The following is a 20,512-nucleotide window of genomic DNA, read 5'->3' as shown; positions in this document are numbered from 1 at the left end:
CTGACCAGTTTGTGGTCATGCGGCGTGTCCCGTTGTAGTGCCCACAATTACGGTTAAAAATGAAAAAAATGAAGAACCAACGATTTCAACTTATTTAAACTAGAATGACTCAAGCGATGTAATAGTCACTGCCCCTAAATATCATATACCACAAAATAGTCACCACCCCACAAATAACAAAGGTAAAAAGAGGACTCTATGATCCCTAGGTTAGGCCTACAAAGATATTGACGTATATTGATTTTACATTAAATTAGACGATATAGTACACATGTGCCTCTTATGTTTTGTTTGTCTTTTTTTTCTTCTAGTTATCATTAGATTAAAACAAGTTTGGTGATAGCAGGTTGTGCACTACACCTGCACAGTCACGGTAACCATTTGAAAAACTACCTGCATCAATGTTGACCAAGTCAGGTTCAGAAATATCCCAACTAGACAAATTAGATATTTTGTTGGCCTCCTTAGTTGTGGTCTTGTTAAAAAGTTGGCACAATGATAAGGACTGAGGAAACTACTAGGAACACATTTAGTGGCAAGGAAGGACTAAGGAAAATCACTCAAAAATTGGTACAGCGATTTTTTTTGTCCCTTTTCAATTATTGAAAAGACATGAAGAGGTTTTCATAACAAGCTTAAATTGCAGATTTTACTTAAGATATAATTGTACTTATGTTATTAAGACAGCTTTGGCAGTAAACTTACCAAAAAACCTTCCTTCAATAAGCAAATTACAAACAAGATAAACATAGGTTCTGGTATTAGTTATTTCCAGCTTATTTTTCTAATAGTAACTATTCACAGTTTACTTTATATACAATTCTAATAATGCCGCAACTTTGTGATTCACAAAATAAGTCATTTCACTGAACAACATTTCCTAACAAGCTGTTTGTTGAAGGTGAGCTAGGTCTACTTGACCAAGTATCATGAACAGATTCAGGAGAACCATCCTTCACTTCCTCTATTGTATGCAAAAAACTATTAGTCTTTTGTGGAACAACCAGGATTTCATTCTTTGAGACTAAATTCTCCTTTCCATTATAACGAGGTGATGAACACCCGGATCCAACCGATGAGCCTAAGCATATAGTTTCCTCCATTGTCGCCCATCCGCTACGTCTGATATGATCTAACTCCTCAGCAACTTCAATCATACTAGGCCTCGATTCGCTATGAAAAGCGAGGCATCTAAATGCAAGCTCAGCTACCTTGTTAACAGAATAGAGTGTCCATGCATCCCTATTAAGATCAAGGAAAGGATCTATAATGTCGTCGACACAACCTTTCCTAATCTTTTCAATAGCAAGTGCTGCCAAATTTATCTCACTTTGAGGTCTACCAAAATCAACCACTTTCATCGCTGTTATTATCTCTACCAAAACAACTCCGAAACTATAGACATCACTTTTATCTGAAAGATGAAAGTTTTGATGGTATTGTGGATCGACATAACCTGGAGTCCCTTGTGGCGCGGTTGAGATATGTGATATTTCTGTCATGCCTAGCCTAGAAAGTCCGAAATCTGCTACTTTTGATTGAAAACTAAAGTCCAATAGTATGTTACTAGATTTTATGTCTCTGTGATAAATCGGAGGATTTGAAGAATGAAGAAACGCTACAGCATTAGCGGTTTCAGAGGCAATGGTGAGTCTTATTGTCCAAGGAAGTGTTCCACCTCTTTCCCTTTGTAAATGTTGAGACAATGTTCCATTTGGCATATACTCATAAACAAGTATGTGTTCACCTTTCTCTATGCAGCAACCTAAAAGTCGAACTAAATTCGGGTGACTTACCGAAGATAGGAGTTTGATTTCATTCATGACTTGGTCAACACTGTTGGTGTCTCTATACCTGATCTTTTTTATAGCAACCAATTCGTTGTTGTGAAGGTTTCCAGCGTAAACGGTGCCGTAAGCACCAGTTCCTAGCCTGTGTTTCTCAGAGAAAAAATTTGTGGCCCTTTCTACTTCTTTGTAAGGGTAGAGAGGAACAATGTAGTTTCCTGCAGCTTCTCTTAGTAGGCGCCTTACTGTCAATTGTTTTGTTAGCCATTTTGATCGGCGATTCGTGAAGTAGCATACTAGAGACAGTGCAGCCGTCACTGAGGCTCCAACTATGATCACTGCAAACAATCAAGTAGCATTGGTTTATTTTTGAAAATGAAAAAAAGGAGATAAAAAAAGAGACATGAACAAAGAAAACAACAAAGACATTAGTCCAGTAATTGGAAAATAGTGAGATTGCACCTCCAAGAAGTAAACCAATTCTGAGTGCTTTTGCACATTTGCTAGACCCAAGTGTTGAAAGACTGCAATGTGAAGCTGATGAAAATGAAACAACATAAAATTATTATCAAAGTTGCCAATATTTAGCACATAAAAGGTTACTTTTCCAAGGAAAAATCAAAGAGTTCTAGTGTTGCAGTTACAATATGATGCAGATTATTCTCTTACACCTTGTATAATTTTAGTCTTCATCACGACACCAAAACAAAAAATAATATCATCATTAAATAATTCATATCCGAACAACAAAGTCAGTGAATTTCAATCCCATATATATTTTCTAATTTGCAGCTGGATCAGGTGTATCTAGTAATGTTCCTTGTTTGATTTTGTCAAACTAGTATTTTACTTAATTTTTAGTTTTCAAGAACCTGTACCACACTCAATTTCTTTTATCTGAAGAAAAACACGTGTCCGTAATTTCAGTTTTGGATTCCATTACAGACATCCACTCTCAAATTAACAGTAAAAATTATCATAAGAGGATTCCATAAAGGTCAACATTGAACCAACTGATCTTAAATCAATGGCCGAGATCACCCAATACGCCCGACTACGTGTTTTTCTAAATGTTCAAAATCTTCCTGAACTTCAAAGTTACAAGTCAATATCAGGTATTCAGGTTCATTTTCTAATCCTTCACATGATGAATATATCTGTCACCAACCTCTCTCCCCTTTGACCAGTTAAAATGGAATGAAAAAAATATCTAGGAGACCATGCATGTGCATTACCTAATATTGATTTATAAATAATCCAAATAGGCTACCAGAAAATGTTGACATTTGAAGCATTCTTTCTTGCAAGTTACCATTCAAATTTTAGAACAATATAATACAAAACAATGTTACAACAACTAAGCAATGAACATTAACTATGTTTCTATATTCTCTGCAAAGTTATGCTACCTAACATAATCTCTCATTAACTATAAAAAATTCTCAGTAACCAATTACCACAGCAAGAGAGAAAAGAATAGTGAAACTTATGTTGAAATAATCAATATACCACTCATATCCACAACAAATAAAATCTTATCATAATTGACTTTCATAAAGAACACAATTATCTCTACAAGATTCCCTCAATCTTAATCCTAAAATTCTGATAGGCACACTGTTGTAGTATTATATTTTCATTATTCTAATCACCCTGGTTGGCCAGAGAATAAATCATCATGCCAGAAACCACAAGTCAAACATTAATTTGTCTTTGTTCAACAATTACTGATTACCATCCATTATAGCCGCCAACATTATCTTAATAAGTTTAGCGTGCAAAAAACACTAACACGATCAGATAGAGAGAAGTCAAACAACTACAAAAGAAACTATTAAGAAATATTTTGAAATTAACGAATTGGATAAAAACATGTTATGGCGGCATTTAATATATATAACTGACCCCACTTAGTGGACTAACCTCTCTGGCAACCGGTACCGTTTACAAATCCATCTCCGACTAAACCTTCACGGCAACGACACCGGAAACCTTGTTTTCCTCCGGCAAGACGAACCTCCGTACAATTAGCATCATCAGTACATAAACAAGGACCTTCAAGCCACCACCCTAACTCAACCACCTGAAACTGAAGCGGAACATCATCGACTGTGCTGTCATCAACAGCAATAGCAGAGAACAACAATTCACATCGAGTTCCATTCCAATCACCAAGAGTAAGAACATCCTCGCCCGTTCTCTTACGCTGCGATCGCGTGAAGCAATTGATATTTTCACTTTTTCTCGAATCACAACCTTCAACATCTCTATGTGTTCCAGCAAAAATCGAAGTTGGAATAACACAACCATTAAGACTTGGGTTACATCTCTGGACGAGGAAGGTGTTGTTCCAGGTTGGAGCATAGTTTTTGCCGAAAAGCGGATATATGAAACTGGTGCTACGATTGCATTTCGCTGGTAGAGATATGAATATGCTATCAGAGTTCAGTTTTTGAACAGTTAAGTTTCCAATTTTGATTTGATTGTCGTTGTTGCTGCAGGTTAATTCGATTTTGCATCCTTCTGAGAATCCGAATGGGTAGTTCACGGTTTGTTTTCCGCATCTTCGCTTGCAGTGATTGTTGTTTTGATCGGCAGTTATTACTGTTACGAAGATTGTGATGATGATGATGATGATGATGATGAGAGTAGAAAGCTTTGAATTGTGATGATGATGATGATGATGATGAAGGAACATTTTCTGATGAAAAATATTGAAACTGAGGTTAAAAGTTTAGAAAAGGAAAATCAGATATTTTTATTTGATCTGATTTTGTTTTTATTGGGAAGATATGTAATGAATGTTATTCAATAAATGCTGAATAGAACAAGGAAAGAGAAATTTCAGTTATAGTTTTATGCATACCTTTAATTTAAGTTCTAGGCTCTGGCAGCAACATGGTTGGAAATTAATGGGTGTGATTCATGAAACAAGTAGAAGCTTGAACTTGAAATTGAAATTGAGTTAAGGTAAAAAGAAGAGTTAATTATTGTCATGGACTTGTAGTAAGGAAGAAAAGTAAGAAATATAAGTATAGTGAGGAATTGAGGGATTTTTTTTTATGAAAAGCTATTTGTGTTATTGATGGGTGGGACTAGTTGTGTTGCAAGTGGAGCATAATTAAGTAGGCGTTCTAGTTTTCATTTTGTGTATGATCACAAGTCATAACTTTAGCTTGGTTGATTTATTCTTTTTCACATATATAGAAAATATCACCACTCTTTGGAGATTAAGGATGAGAATGGTAGGTCGGTCAACTTAGTTCTCTAATGTTTATTTGTTCTCATGTGTAAAAATTATAGAAAAGTTTCTAAGTAATTGTATTCTAGTAGAACAAAGAGATTAAATTGTAGTTCTTTAAAAGACAAAGAAACTAAGGGAAAGTTAGTTGTTTGTGTTGAAAAATCTATAGTATAAGTCATGTAGAATGAGATACAAGTTATATTTGGATTGATGGAATTGGAAAAATAAAATGAATAAGATGAAATGTATTTTTTTTACGGGAAAAAGGTTTCCATTAAGAGACTAAAATCCCAAAGACAATATAATGAGAAGGAAACGGATTTAACAGTGGGATGCAACCCAACCAAGTCCTAGACCCCTCACTTTTGTCAACCCCAACCATGAAATGGGCATCCCCATTGATTTTCCTACTATGATAAATGACAGACGCATTAGCAAAGGACTCTAACAAAATCCTAAAGTCCACCACAATATCATGGAAATGGCCAGAAACTTAAAGGTTATTAATGCAATCAACAACAAAGCGGGCATCAGAATGGAGGATAAAATGCTCAATAGCCATCGATTTTTCCATTTGGAGGCACCATCTAATTTCCAGAGGATAAAATGCTTAATAGCCATCGATTTTTCCATTTGGAGGCACCATCTAATTGCCAACAATTCCGCAAGCATTGACTCCACTCTACCATGACTCCTGCAGCAGGCTGAGAGAAAGATGTCCTTGCCATGATTCTTGATCACACAACCGAAATAATATGTATCATAAACAAAGAACCAGCATCCACAAAGATAAGGGCCAAATTTCTGTGATCTAATTTCGGACCTGTTGGCATCTGCCTTAGGGGTATTGTTGCTTTAGCCTTTGATGCCTCATTAAAATCCAAAAGCGCCTCCATAGCCTCAACAACCACAGTAGGAGGGGGACTATTGCAGTTTTTAAAAACAAAACGGTTTCGAGCATCCCAAATCTTCCACATGATATAACAGCATAACTGGATACAGAAACTATCATTGGAACCCAAACAAAAATCAAGTCAATCAAGGATGTCCATACTAGGGGTTATGCGACAACCAAGGGTGGAAGAAAACCAAACTTGTTGGGCAACGCATAAGGGTGGGAATAGGCTAGGCCGGCCTACAGGGGCCTATAGCCTAGCCTACTTAAAGCCAGGTCAGGCCAGGTCTATTTGATAAAAAGGCTAGGCTTGGGCTTTTTTAAAAGCCTATTTAATAAAATAGACTAGGCCTAGGCTATTAAAAAAGCCTATAAAGCCTTGTAGGCCAGCCTATATTTTCATATATATTAAAATTAGTCTAAATAGGTTGGCGTATATATGCATATATTAGAAAAAGTGTTAAATAGATTGGTCTATATATGCACATATATTAGAAAATAATGCTAAATAGGTCGGTCTAAATGTTCATATATATGCGATCTATAAGATTTCTTTAGTAATATGAATTAATTGAAAACATTAATAAGAAAGAGGCTTTTAAATAGGCTTTCAGACCAGGCCAGGCTTTTAAAAAGGCCAGGCCAGACTGAAAAAACAAGCCTACAGTAGGCCATAGGTCAGGCTCAGGCCTTGTAAATTTATCGTAGGCCAGGCCCAGGCCTTATAAAGCCTAGCCTAGCCTAGCCTATTCCCACCCCTAGCAACGCAAGAGGAGGTGCTCAGTGGACTCTTCAGCCTCCAGACAAAATGGACATAGTCCTTCAACTCTCTTACCTTTTTTTCCAGAGATTTGACCTTGAGGGGATAATATCACGTGTGGCTCGCCACAAGAAATCTTTCACTCTATTTTGGACCGGAGCCTTCCATAGTTTTTTCCACAGAGCATCCCAAGAACCCGACGAAGGTTCAGGGCGCATGTTGGACCGTATCTGGCCAAGAAGCCTGTACACAGACTTGACTGAATAAACCCCATCTTTCTCATGATGCCAAATCAAAGTATCTTCAGGTTGTCTTCATGACAGGGGCATGCTGAAAATACGAACCACATCGTCATGGATGAAACATCTGAATACCAAATCACGATTTTATCAATGCAAGTCCTGGACAATAATATCACAGACCTTGGCGTCAGCCTCTAGAATACATACAGGACTGTTGATGCAGAAGGAATTCCCCCCCGAGACACAATTATCCCTCCAGATTCGCACTCTCGTGCCATCGCCAATTCTCCATCTATGACCCTTAGCTATCAACTCACCAGCACTCGTAATACTTCTCCAAGCATAGTCAAATAATTGAATGCCATATTTATTCCACTCCACTCATTTTTTGTCGGTTCCACTCTAATCGTTTTAAAATATTCAAACATAACCTTGTTGAATTTGTAATTAGTTAGGTTATAGTGAAAATTTCTCAAGTATGTGGGAACTGGATGTAATTATAGATTGTAAACTAAATCGCGATAATTTTTGAGTCTTTTGTCTTCCATATCTCTTTAACTTTAATAATTATGTTTAAACCTTTGTTTATTTTAAACAAACTAGAAAATATGACTACAAATAACAACAATGTTTAAGAGACTAATAATACTTCTTACTCAGTCAAACCTCATGTGCTTGATGGCAAGAGATTTGACTATTGGAAGGACATAATTTTTAGTTTCTTTATGTCTCAATCTATAGATAACTAGGATATGGTAGGAGAAAGCGATTGAATAATACAAAATGAATCACAAGGCCATAAACTTTATAATGAATGTTATTGAGTTCAATAAATTAAAAATAATTTCCGATAAAAGACTTTGTGTATCAACTATGAAGGAAGCAAAAAAAGTCAAAGAATTTAATAAAAATATCTTAGTAAGGCAGTGTGAACTTATTCAAATTGAAGAAGATGAAAGCGTGGAATCCATATTTTCTAGATTCCATATTCTAGTATCAGGATACAAAGTTATGAACAAAAGCTACACTACTATTAATTTCGTCAAGAAAATTCTCATAAGTCTTCCAAAAAATGGAGACTGAAGGTTATTTCTATTCAAGAAATAAAAGACTTAACCATATTAACTCTTAAAGACTCCATAAGTCCCCTCTAGAGTCATGAGATTGAATACAATAGAGATGAACTTAATAGGAATATTAAGTCTATTGATCTTAAGTCAAAATACAAGAATATCAATACCAAAGTGTTCCAAGCTAAAGAATTAGAAGATGTAGATTATGATGATCATACAAAAAACGCACATTTCCCAATCCTTTGGCATTAAAGAACTTATTATCAACACATCTAATCTTTGTCCTCTTTATGGAGTAGCCAGTTATGTGATTTGAGTAGCCAGTATCCATATACCACCATTCTGACAAATAGACTATTGTCAAACTCAGAAGCCATCAATATCAGAGTTTCATCATTAGACTCTCTAGCTATATTTTCCTCTTCTGACTTTTTTCCTTTATTTTACTTACACTCAGAAGCATAATGTCCAAAATTCTTACAGGAGTAGCATTGAATCTTCTTCTTGTCAAGCTTATCCCTTCCCTTCTGATGTTTCTTCTCATAAGAGTTTGACGTTTTTGACTTCTAAGAACCACCATGTCTATTTTTGGCTTCTGAAGAAGAAGGCTCATAACTCTTCCTACCAGAAGAAGGCTTCAGAGCTTACTCTACCTCTCTCTTAGAGGTTCTCTCTATTAGACACAACTCTTGTGCTTCTAGATTGCTTTGCAACTCTTCAATTCTCATGGTGCTTAGATCCTTAGAATGTTCAATAACAACAACAATGTAATCAAACTGAGAGTAAGTGATCTCAGTACCTTCTCAATAATCACTTGTACTGAGAGCGTTTCTCCACAAGTTTTCATCTCTTTGGTGATCAGAATCACTCTGGAGATGTACTCATGTACCTTCTCATTGTTCTTCATGTTAATATTCTCATACTTCTTACGTAGAGACTGAAGTTTCACCTTCTTCACTGATGCGTCACCCCATAGCACCATACCAGTGTGTCTTACGCAACCTTCACCTTCGTCGAATTAGAGATCTTCTCAAACACATTCACATTCACACATTGATGGATGCAGAACAAAGCTTTCTGATCCTTCTTCCTTGTTTTGCGTTACACGTTTCTTTTCACTTCCGTTGCATCTGTAGCAACCAGCATGTAACTGTCATTGACGAGATCAAGCACATCTTAAGCACCAAACAACACACGCATCTGAATCATCCATTATTCCAATTGTTTGCATCAAACACCAGGAACTTTGTATTCAAACTATCGTTTCCACCGTTCATCTTTGATATTGTGCAAGAAATCACTCAGATCTCACCAAACACTCATGCATGTTTCTCGATCCCTCGAAATCAAGAAATGTGATTCTGATACGATTTTGATCTTCAATTCACTATGAATTGAATCTGAAATAAAAAACAATCACACATCTCACGAACACTCGTGTTTTTTTTCCCATGGCTCTGAACCGGAACTCTAGATATTAATTGTTGGAGCACAAGGTTGAAGATGAAGATGATGAAAGAGAGAGAAAAGAGAGAAAAATGTAACTAACTTTTCTCAATTGAAAACAGTTACAATGAATGATTCTCTCTACCCTCATATTAAGCCAAACTATTTTAAGTCCAATACAAAATCTAAAACAACTTAACAACAAACACTTTGAATGTACAACGATACTTCATTAAATGATACTAATTTTTATATTAACAAATGCTTCCATGCCTTGTCAAGAATCTTCTAAGACAACATAAAAATGATGATTTGAAATGAGTGTGATGGGATAATCAAAAGTCTTTTTTTTAACTAGAATCACTTAATGTTATGATGAAATTTATATACATCAAACAAAGTATATCAAAGATTTAATTTTTTTATGAGAGTATATATCAAAAGAATTCTTATTGATGTTTGATCTAGACGAATGTAACCCCTATGTATCTTGCCTGCACTCTTAAAAGAACATGAGACTAGTTAAAAGGTGGGTGAAAAAGTAGATGAAAAAATTTAAATAACAATGTTTATTAAAAAAATTACATAAAAAACAAGGTTTTCAGAAAATTTACCAAAGTGTCTAGGTTTTGCAGGACCCCCTAGTGTATGCGCCAAATTATTTGACGCATTAATATAAATTTTCTTGAATTAGCCAATTCATTTGGCGTATATGTTTGTGAAAAGTAAAAAAATAAATAAATAAATAAAAAAGTCCACATTTGCGCCAAACCATATGGCGCATACTCCTAATTTTTGTACTATTGCGCCAATTCATTTGGCGCATACTCCAGGGGGTCTTCAAAACCTAGACACTTTGGTAAATTTTTTGAAAAACTTGTTTTTTTGGTATTTTTTTTTTAAACCTTGTTATTTAAATTTTTTTTTCGAAAAAGTATACAAAGTACGAAGTAATCTATTATTTATTAATGTATTTTCTTATGACATAATTGTTCTGGCAAAACAATTTTTAAAAACTTGAACTTTAAAATATTAATTTAGAATCTAAAAAGATTTAACTCAAATGTTAGATTGATCATTGAATTTATTTACTAATATCGATAATTTTTATAGTCAACATAAATAAAAATAGAAAAAAATAAAGTTATATTAAAAATTAAAAATTATCATTGTTTAAAAATATAATATGACAATATGTTAATCACCTAATTTGTGGATGATAAAAGTCAACTAGGAATTATCACGAAAAAGGGAGTATACAAAGAAAATGGCCCACAAAATTACTTTAACAATGTGGTTGGAACATCTTGATGATGGTGATAGTACTTGCCCAATAATAATAAATAAAAAAAAATTAAGATATAACACAAGATGATCAATGGAGTGGGATACGTGTATTGTGTGGACAGCAACTACCACCATTGCTTGTGTCTCGCCCTTAGGTCACAAAAAAAATATAAAATACTACTTGTGTCCTTATACCTAAAACCTCATTCATAATATATAAAAAAAAAACATTGATACAAAATATTGCATTACATTTTTTTTAAAATGACGATAAAATTTGGCAAATATTATATTAAGATTGGGTTTAGTGAAATGTGGTAGATTGAAAAAATAGAAACTCTAAATCCAGGCAACATTATCAAAAATGCCTTTATGTATTCAAAGATGTATTTTTGAAAATATTTTTTTATTCAACGTTGATTTGTTACGTAGATGTATCTACGGAACCTTCTCTTAACTGAATTATTTTGGAGTTTTCCTCAACGTTTTTCAATTTAAAATATTTTTGTAGATGCATCTCCGAAAAAATTTAAATTTTAGTATAGAAAAGTATTTCCTAATGTATATCTCTGTAAGCAGGACATAAGATAACTGCACTAGGTACATAAGAGTATTATAGGTGCATAAGGGTATTATGGAGTGAATAGAGATAATGCCTTAAAAAAATTTCTCCTATTATTGGCATAGTGTGGTTGTTGTTGGAAGCGACTTGAAGAGAATAAAGAGATTGGCATAGTGTTATTGTTGTTGGACGCAACTTGGAGAGAATCAAAGAGAATCTATTTCTTACCCAATCCAACATTTAGGTCGAGTTAGATATGCTATATCTCTAAGCCAACTCAATATAGTGCACGTATGCTCATTTGGTTTGGATAAGAAAAAGAAACAATTCATGTTTGGTTAACCGAATTAACTTAAATATAGAATAAACACTATCCTACTTAATTGTGTATCCATAATTTGATTATTTATAATTAAGTTATTTTTATATTAATTTTTTTTAAAATAAATATACTTTTTAAATAGTTTTGTATATGGTATCCATCTTAATTTCTTTTTTATTGCAAAGAGGGCTTACAAAGAACTACACACCAAAGGAGAAGAAGGGATAACATTTCTAGCATTCTCATCTAAAAGTTTCAATAAAAACTCTAGCACTAAATTGAAAAATACAATCTCTTAGATTGATACTGCAACCAACTCTAGCAAGAACATCAACATATTTATTCGTCTCCTTAAAAGAATGACAAAGAATTATTGTCATTTCATAAATTTATATGTAGATCGAAGTATTAATGTTATAATTTGTTAAACACTTTTCAATCTATAGGTCATTTTAATACATTAATTACCAATTATTAACTAGTTAATTTTGTTTGGATAAAATGATATTAAAAATAAACATTAATAATTTATTGATATAGAAAACTCATATAATAAAATATTTATTTAACTAGAATGCTATATTATGAAACATATAAAGTGACTTTTGTTGGTGCATATTAGAGAGTTAAAATTTAATTAGAGGAGTTAGTTATAGGGTGACAACTTCTCTATCTATCACAAAAAGTTGAAAAATGTACCTTCGATCAATTATATAACACCATTTAATTTTATTATCTTTAATTATTTATTGAATGATACACTTTTGGTTGTTTTCAATACATTTTATATTAGAGATAGCTCAAGTTGTTGGTACAACTCACTCTGTCAAAAATATCCACCAATACAAGCAAAGCCAGAGAAAGTGGTAAGAGTATAGACACATCAAATGTATCAGCAACTGCTTACCTATCACTTATAGAAATTCTATTTCACAATTAAGTCATGTATATGTTAGCCTGAAAAATTTAGCTAAAGGATTCGACAGAGGATGGTAATAACCACGTTTGAAAATGACTAAGTATAACAAGACCCAGTCTTTGACACACTAGCCACGTCGACCCAGATGATTAAAATAACTTACTATATTTGGTTTAGAAAAGTCTCATGAATATATCTACAAGATTAAGACCACTCTCTCTTTTAAACATGTCTAAAATCTCGAAAAGGTATGCAGTAATCAGTGTTTCAACGTGAAGATATGGTGTAGAGGTGTCAAGTTCGACACACTCATTAAATGTTGGGGACTTAGTATATTATTAAGTCTAAAGTTTAAATAATTTGAAGGTATTTCAACACTAGAAATGGGTTCGATCAAAACATCCTTTGACAGGAAGAAGTGAAGGTTGTAAAGACAGTTTTCAAATGGTAAAATAATAGTTAGAATCAGTTTCAAAGACTAGAAACACGTGGAAGTATATCATAAGTTGGAAGCCCGCGTAGCAAGACACATGTCGAACGCTTGACAAGTAACTGTTATCGATATTTATTTAAGATTAGTATATAGGTCAATTCTATTGATGTAATCAGGGTCACAAAAATTAATTCTTCTCTATTGAACAGAAGTATTGAAGTCACAAAGAGAAATCGTTTGTGAGAAAATGTATGAGTCTGCGTCCTTTCCTTTCAATTTTTAAGTCTTTTTAATCAAATCATTTTCTCTAATGACATTTATTATGATTTTTGTCTATTTTCTTGTAATTCTATATTTTTTCAATTAGAGTTTATGTTCAGTTTATCAACATTCAAACATCTAAGTTCCAATGACAAACACTTTTCATTGTACTTTTCTGCACAAATTGTCCTTAGAATTTTTTTCAAGTTTAATCCATTAAGTGAACAAAAACTTGTGATTTGATTTATTAAAAATACCAGTAAACAAATCGACACGCTCAGTGAGACCCTTTTGTACAAGAAATTTTAACTTCTGCATGAAAAGTGTTGTGTCTTTTATTGTTTATTAGTTCTTCATACATGAAATGCCTTCAATTGTTGAGTATGTATGCATCTAAGGAGTGGTAAAACTCTTTTAAAAATGGCTCTTCCGACGTTAAAGAAACCCCTTCCCCAAACAATGCTCTAATTGTAGAAGAACAATTGACTGAATCGGTGGTTGATAGTGCAAGAACTTCAACAAACATTGGAGTAACTCCTCCTGTTATAAGCCAGATATTAGTATCGACGATATCACCTAAATTGGTGGTTTCCCCACCATATTATGTGAGTATCCCAACTACCACTGAGGTCACACAAGCAGTAATGGGATACCAGAGGCATTCTTTCCTCCCAAGCTTTAAGTTACCTCCTAGTAGGGATTATCTTTATGGCATGATAATTACAATAATGACATATCTACAAACTAAAACATCGACATATGTAGATAATGCAATGCCTATTGTGTCACCTCTCAATCCATACTTAGCATCAGGATCTGCAGTAAACAATATCAGTCGAATGGAAAAACCACAAGGAGGGTTAAGATACATCCCTCAAGTTATGTCGCCTTTAACACTAATTCCCTCCAATAAATGAAGCAACAAATGGATGAGAGTAATCATGACATGGTTAATATGCTTACGCAACAAATAGGCCTGATGTTTAATCCTTGAATTCAAAACACTAACCAGAGTTACCTGCAATTGGCACAACATATGGGTCGAATTGCTCACTTCTTTGGTGCTCCTCGAGAGACTATTCTTCCAATTCATTAAATCCAAAATGTTATGCCATTTGAAACCTAAGAGTGTCAACAATAAAGGGATTCCTAATGATCAAGGGTAATAACAACTTCTGTCTCAACAGGTCCAACCACTCTTACCAAAAGTAGTTGAAGACGACCTAGGTTGAAATGATCCAGAGATAATTTTAATTAATAAAAATTCCTTATTTTTAACTCAAACAGTTGTAATTCCCTTCTACATTTTTTCTATAAATATTTGATGAGGGTTTATTTTTTAACTTATAAAATTCTTTGATATATTTAAATACTATGATTTATTATATTTCACAAAAAAAAAATTGTCATTTAAAAATAAAAACTTTATTAATTTTAAATACAAAAGTATAAAAAGAAGACTATAGTTGTTTAAAATTAAAATAGAAGAGGATATATATAATTAAAAAAAATAAAAATTAAAAAAAATTAATATTTCCATGTCATTTTACATTCATAAGAAAACTAAATTTATCAAAAAAAAATAATTTTGATTAACTTGTTTTTCAGTTATAAATCATAACTATTTTAATTTTAACGTCTAAAATAATAATGGGGTTTAACCATTTAATTTGAGCATAAATTACGACGGCACAAAACAATTCAAACTGGAGCGTTGGATAAGTGACTTGAACTGATTGAATAGAACATTAGTTTTAATTGACAAAAGAAAAAGAAAAAACAAATAATAATATTCATACTAAAACTATATATATCAATAATTTATTTACATTAATATATAAATATAAATAAATACATAAATTAAAGAGATAAGCAATTTATACCGATTTAATTCAACTTACTATTTACTACTATATACTACTCCATCTGTCCCAAAATGAATGAACCATCTCAATTTCTAATGCACTTTTTCCAATTTTACCCTCTAATTAATAAAAATTCTATCATTCCCAATACATGATAAGGGTATTATAGTAAAAATTCTACTCTCTCCTACCTTTATACACTTTTCTTAAACGGTGTGAAATGATGGGCTGGGTCACTAGGGAGTAATATTTGTCTATACAAAGTAAACAAAAAACTTAAACACGATGCGCTCGAGGGTAATTAGTAATTAAGTATACTAGTTACAATCTGCATAATAACAGAAACAGTTATTCAAGGCCAGGTCATACATCAGATTAAAGGTTGGTCATATCATAATGCATGCATGTTTCTATCTTAATTAAGGAGAAGAGAACGTGTCATCATGTTGGAGCAACTTCTGTTCTTGGGCAGCGTTTGCCTCGGTTTTCAAAATTCCTAGAAGAGATTCAAAAGCGCTTTTGGCTTTGTTATAGGACTTGTGTTTCTTGATGCGTCTAAGGACAACATGTTTATCCATTGTTTGAGAAAAGGATTTTAACTGGAGCTGGCTTGAGATGTCATCGCCAACTTTCAAAGAGACTTTACTATTGTCCCCTTTGTCTTTGTTGTGGTAATCAATACTTCCCTTCTCCTTCTCCGCAGTCAAAGCTGATTCAGAACTTGAAACCGTAAAAGCCATTCTCGTTTTGTTGATAATAAGAATAAGAATATTGTTGTTGTTAATATGTCATGGTATAGAGTATGGTATATAGCTAGCACGAACATAAGGTTGAAGTTCACTTATGTTATATTGTGGTGGTGACACAGACGGTGTAATAATTAACCTTATTATTTTTATAACTTCATTTATTTATTTATTGTTATGTACTGCTGAGCCAAAATATAGGCGTAAGGAACAAAGAGCACGTGGCGAATGACGAGACCGAAAAAGCAGCGGAGAAATTCTGTTGACTCTGCTAAACTATGTGTTGTCAAGGTTGCACGATGCCACATCTCACTTTTTTTCTACGTGGCTAAGTTTATTATGCTGAATCAACTTGCATTACATTTGCTATACTACACAACTATAAACTCAAGCATTTGATTTAATAATATGCTTTAGTATTATAGTTACTTGTAAGGTGTTTAGCACTTAAATTCCAAATATATACATACTTAACAATGCAACAGCTTGAAAATAAAAACAGGATAATCCAAAGCAAGGGAAGGGTTAAAATGTATTACCCGACCAGCAACTAGAAAAATCTCCTATGATATATGCAAAACAGAGATACTGTATAGTCTAATTCATTTGAACTTGACACTGCAAGTAAGTCACTGATATTCTCATGTACAAGATGAGCGTGTTTCAGCATGTCACGCCACAAACGGAGACTTCATCCATCACATCCTCTACTGCTTTTTGCGAACATAGCTTGAATAGTGGCAATTGTAAAGATTATTTTTCATCATTGTTGTCGATGTAACTTAACATAAAACCACTAACTACTCTTCTCACTACGGGATTGGGAATCCTACGACATAAACGGCCGTCAATATATGCTAACAAACCAGACAGGATAAATCTGGCGATGCCCCATTTTTTAAGGAAATTCACTTTCTGCACTTTTTGAATAATAGAGTTTGCAGGCTCATCTGAATGATCACCAACCTCTGACTGATTTTCCCGCTTAATGCTCAAAACGAACTTGTTAGCCTGCCTTCGCAGTATGCGTATTGCAAAGCTAACAAAAAGATGTTCGCACAATGTCAATAATGTTGGTCCTATTCGCCATTCCTGCAACAAAGAGTTTCTGAATCAATGTGTTCGTACATGACTGGGTAGATTACTTAAGGATTATGCCATTGTTGATTGTATACAGCAAGAAGCATATAAATTACCCTTTACAAAAACAAGTCAAGCACACAATATAGATTAAACTTTAACTGTAAAATCAAGCGTAACATTTTGAAGCACCTCCAAACTAAATTAATGCATTCCAAGATGCAAAGTATTAGTTTGGGAACTCTTGATAGCAAGTATATTTTGTATTTAATATTTGATTTTTTTGGTAGGACACTAACACTCCTAAGATAGCTGATTTTGTTTTCATATGGTTGTAATATTATGGGATTGTATTTGCTTTGTCTCTTGTATATATAGTAGACTTGTAGTTCTCTGATGAATACAATGACAGAAATCCAGGTTGAAGTGGAAGTTCGACCACAAGATCTTAAATATATGAACACATAAAAAGAGAATAAGATGCTCTAAATTAGAGGTAGGGAACATAGGCCAACAAACATCATCATTCATAATCATGAAATTTAAGTAAAGTGATAAAAGATGACTAAAAGGAAAACATATATACTAAAAAGAGAAGAAAAAGATGCAATAAAATGATAATAGAGCCATGCTCAATAGAACAGAACATACAGTTTCTCCACGAAGACGGCGTAAAGGATGGGAAATAGTTGAGAGATCTCCTTTTAGCAATGCCTTACTCATAAGGAACTCCTTAACATGATCCATAATGTCATTGATAAGAGAAAGATTTGGTGGTAAGTTCTTCAGGATAACCTAAACATCGCAAGATTCCATCACAACCAGACAGTATATGGATTTTTTTTCTTAAATAGGAAAAGAAATCCATTAACAAAGCATAGAATTACAAAGAAAAAATTTATGTCCTCTACAAGAAAACTATTCGAAAAAATTGCAAACAGCCTGCAAACCAAAACTCAAGAATAACAATGCACAACAGGCATCCCAATCTCAATGCAGTTAAGAAACAGAAACCCCCTTAACAAGATGTTCTTTGTTAGGGATTCTGTACAAAACAAAAGCAGATAATAAAGTGAAAACATTGTAATACTTTTAGTAATTGAAATTGAAAATAAATAAAAAATGTAAATCAAACAAAACGTTAGCCTGTTAGCCTTTTCCCTTCCCCCAACAGACTAGTCGTAGTGCCTAACATCCTTTCATCCATTGTTTAATATATATTGTTTAATGATTTCCCAATTTCTATGCCTTCCTGTGGTAAAAATCGAACAATTATATCATGCCCATGCATGCGAACAACATTCTCAAAACAAGGTTTTTGCTTAAACTTTCATTCCAAAGAATGTGCTAGTAGTGTTCTCCCAAGACATGAAAATGTAAATTTCCACATAAATGTCAAGTTTCAAAAAATCTCCTATGCATACTTCACCATATATATGTACACATTACTTAACTATTACCTGATTGTCAATAACTCTGACTCTAAGATATTCTTGTCTATAAACTGTATCCAGCATGGCTTGGATATATCCTTCAATGTATAACTGCAGCAGACCACGCATCTAATTAGTTACTGTGGACCTCAATGAGAAATTCAAAAATTAAATGAAAAAATAAAGAATAGGTTTTTTTTAGTTATACAAATGTGTCAGAAAATGAAGTCATTATCGTAATAAATATAGTTAACATAGAAAGGATATTCTAAAATTTGCCTTACAACTAACTAGCAGTTACTGACTATTATATCTTATAATATCATATCATATAAACAAAAATAATATCTGTCATATTTATTTTGTATTGATTGCCTTGAACTATATGACTTCGCTGTGTTTTCACTGATTCAACAAAGCTAAGATACTCTATCAATTCCTAATTGAGAAAGACGACAGGAAATTATTTCTTAGAATTTGAGTTGGACGTAACTCATCCTTACAAAACCGGCTTGTAAGGCGAAAGTTGTCCAAGCTTGCAATGAAGGCAAGTGAAATGTCACAATAAGACGACTAGAGGTGGACTGCAATAACACATCTCCTCACGCTCGGACCTCAATGAGCCTAAACCGTGGACGATGCATGAGGCCCAACAAGAGATCTAGGATAAGCTCTGATATCATCTTAGAATTTGAGTAGGGTCTAACTCGTCCTTACAAAACCAGCTTGTAAGATGAGAGCTGCCCAAATTTATAAACACTGCACAAGTCATATCTCTAAGCAATGTAGGACCAAATTCACCCCTTCAAATAATACAACACAAAGTAGGTGTTGGAAGCTACAATAAAGGCAAACCAAATGTCACAATTAGGCGATTAGGGGCGGACCACATTAAGGCAGAAATTCGAACACACCCCCTCACGCTCTGGCCTCAACGAGCCTGAAGTGTGGGCAATGCGGGAAGCTCAACAACGAATCTAGGATGACTTTGATACCAGCTTAGAATTTGAGTATGACCTAACTCATCCCCACAAAAACAGCTTGTAAGGTGATGGCTGCTCAAATATTTTTAACACTACACACGTCATATCTCTAAGCAATAAGCAATGCGGGAATAAATTCACCCCTTCAAACCTGTTAGAGGCTGCAATAAAGACAAGCCAAATGCCACAATCAGGCGACTAGGGAAGGACCACAATAAAGGCGGAAATTCCAACACTTTTGTTGTTAGCTTAGTTAGTCAAATCATGCACCGACCAACGGAGATTCATTTACAAGTTGCGCTCTGAGTTATACAATATTTAAAAGAAACATTTGGTAGAGGAATTTAGTTTTAAAGGAATTGGAGAGTGGGTCTTGAAACATATACCGATGCCGACTATGTAGAGTCAATTATGGATAGAAGATCAAACCAGCAAAAGTCTCACAGCCGTGCTCTGCCATGACCAAAGGTCAGGGGCCATTGCCCTCCTCCACCAAGACCCAGGCCTTTCTTGCCACTACCAAGAGTACCCTTCCCTCTTATTCTTGAGTCTCAATCTCTGTCTCATCTTAGCCTATGTTGACCTATTTGTATAGTAAACATGACAAAGCCAAACTCTGTCGCTGCTTCTGCCAGCTTGAGTGCTGACTCATCAAGAACTGCAGTGTGACTTTTAATTACACCCCTTCTTCAAATAGACTTTTAATTAATATTCTAAAGGTTAATAGCATATTGGAACTAAACAAAACTATATAGTTCCGTCTTCTTTTTAGCTATTTGTATGCTTAGTATAAGCATACATTCCTTACACCCTGAAAATAAGTCTGAAATATTTGTTGTTGATATAAAAAAACAATCAAGAAATACTCTTCACTCTTCAGTAAAAACATACAATCAAAGGGAGAAAAATAGAGATTTTCAACATAATTTTATTCAATCTTAAAATACTATAGATACAACAAGATTATTCAATACCTCATCAACTCCTGGACTTTGATCAAGCAATATCTTTCTATCAGAACCACCTTCCATCAGAGCAGTTCCCAGAACTGATGGCTCCATAGCCAATTTCAGAATGCCTTGGTGAAACCCACTCATCTTGAAAATCAAATTTGTCAAAATGCAAACATCAAACACATAACAATTAATGCAGCAGAGAATATAACCCGGCTTAA

General features: G+C 33.8%; 1 protein-coding gene and 1 pseudogene across 1 annotated transcript; both read right to left on the bottom strand.

Annotated features, from left to right (window-relative positions):
- Positions 1-298: 298 nt before the first annotated feature.
- On the bottom strand, positions 299-4,793 carry LOC131639813 (wall-associated receptor kinase-like 14). The gene is made up of 4 exons (XM_058910267.1): positions 4,654-4,793; positions 3,711-4,488; positions 2,250-2,324; positions 299-2,125 (listed from the first exon to the last, which is right to left on the bottom strand). The coding sequence occupies exons 2-4, from the start codon at positions 4,483-4,485 to the stop codon at positions 864-866; spliced, it is 2,112 nt and encodes a 703-aa protein (XP_058766250.1). The 5' UTR covers positions 4,486-4,488; positions 4,654-4,793; the 3' UTR covers positions 299-863.
- A 10,567-nt stretch (positions 4,794-15,360) lies between these two features.
- Positions 15,361-20,512, bottom strand: part of LOC131639805 (uncharacterized) — a 31,776-nt pseudogene continuing 26,624 nt past the window's right edge.

Source organism: Vicia villosa, linkage group LG1, assembly GCF_029867415.1.
Source record: "Vicia villosa cultivar HV-30 ecotype Madison, WI linkage group LG1, Vvil1.0, whole genome shotgun sequence".
In the NCBI taxonomy this organism is placed as follows: Eukaryota; Viridiplantae; Streptophyta; class Magnoliopsida; order Fabales; family Fabaceae; genus Vicia; species Vicia villosa.
This window is presented reverse-complemented; position numbering and strand designations above follow the sequence as displayed.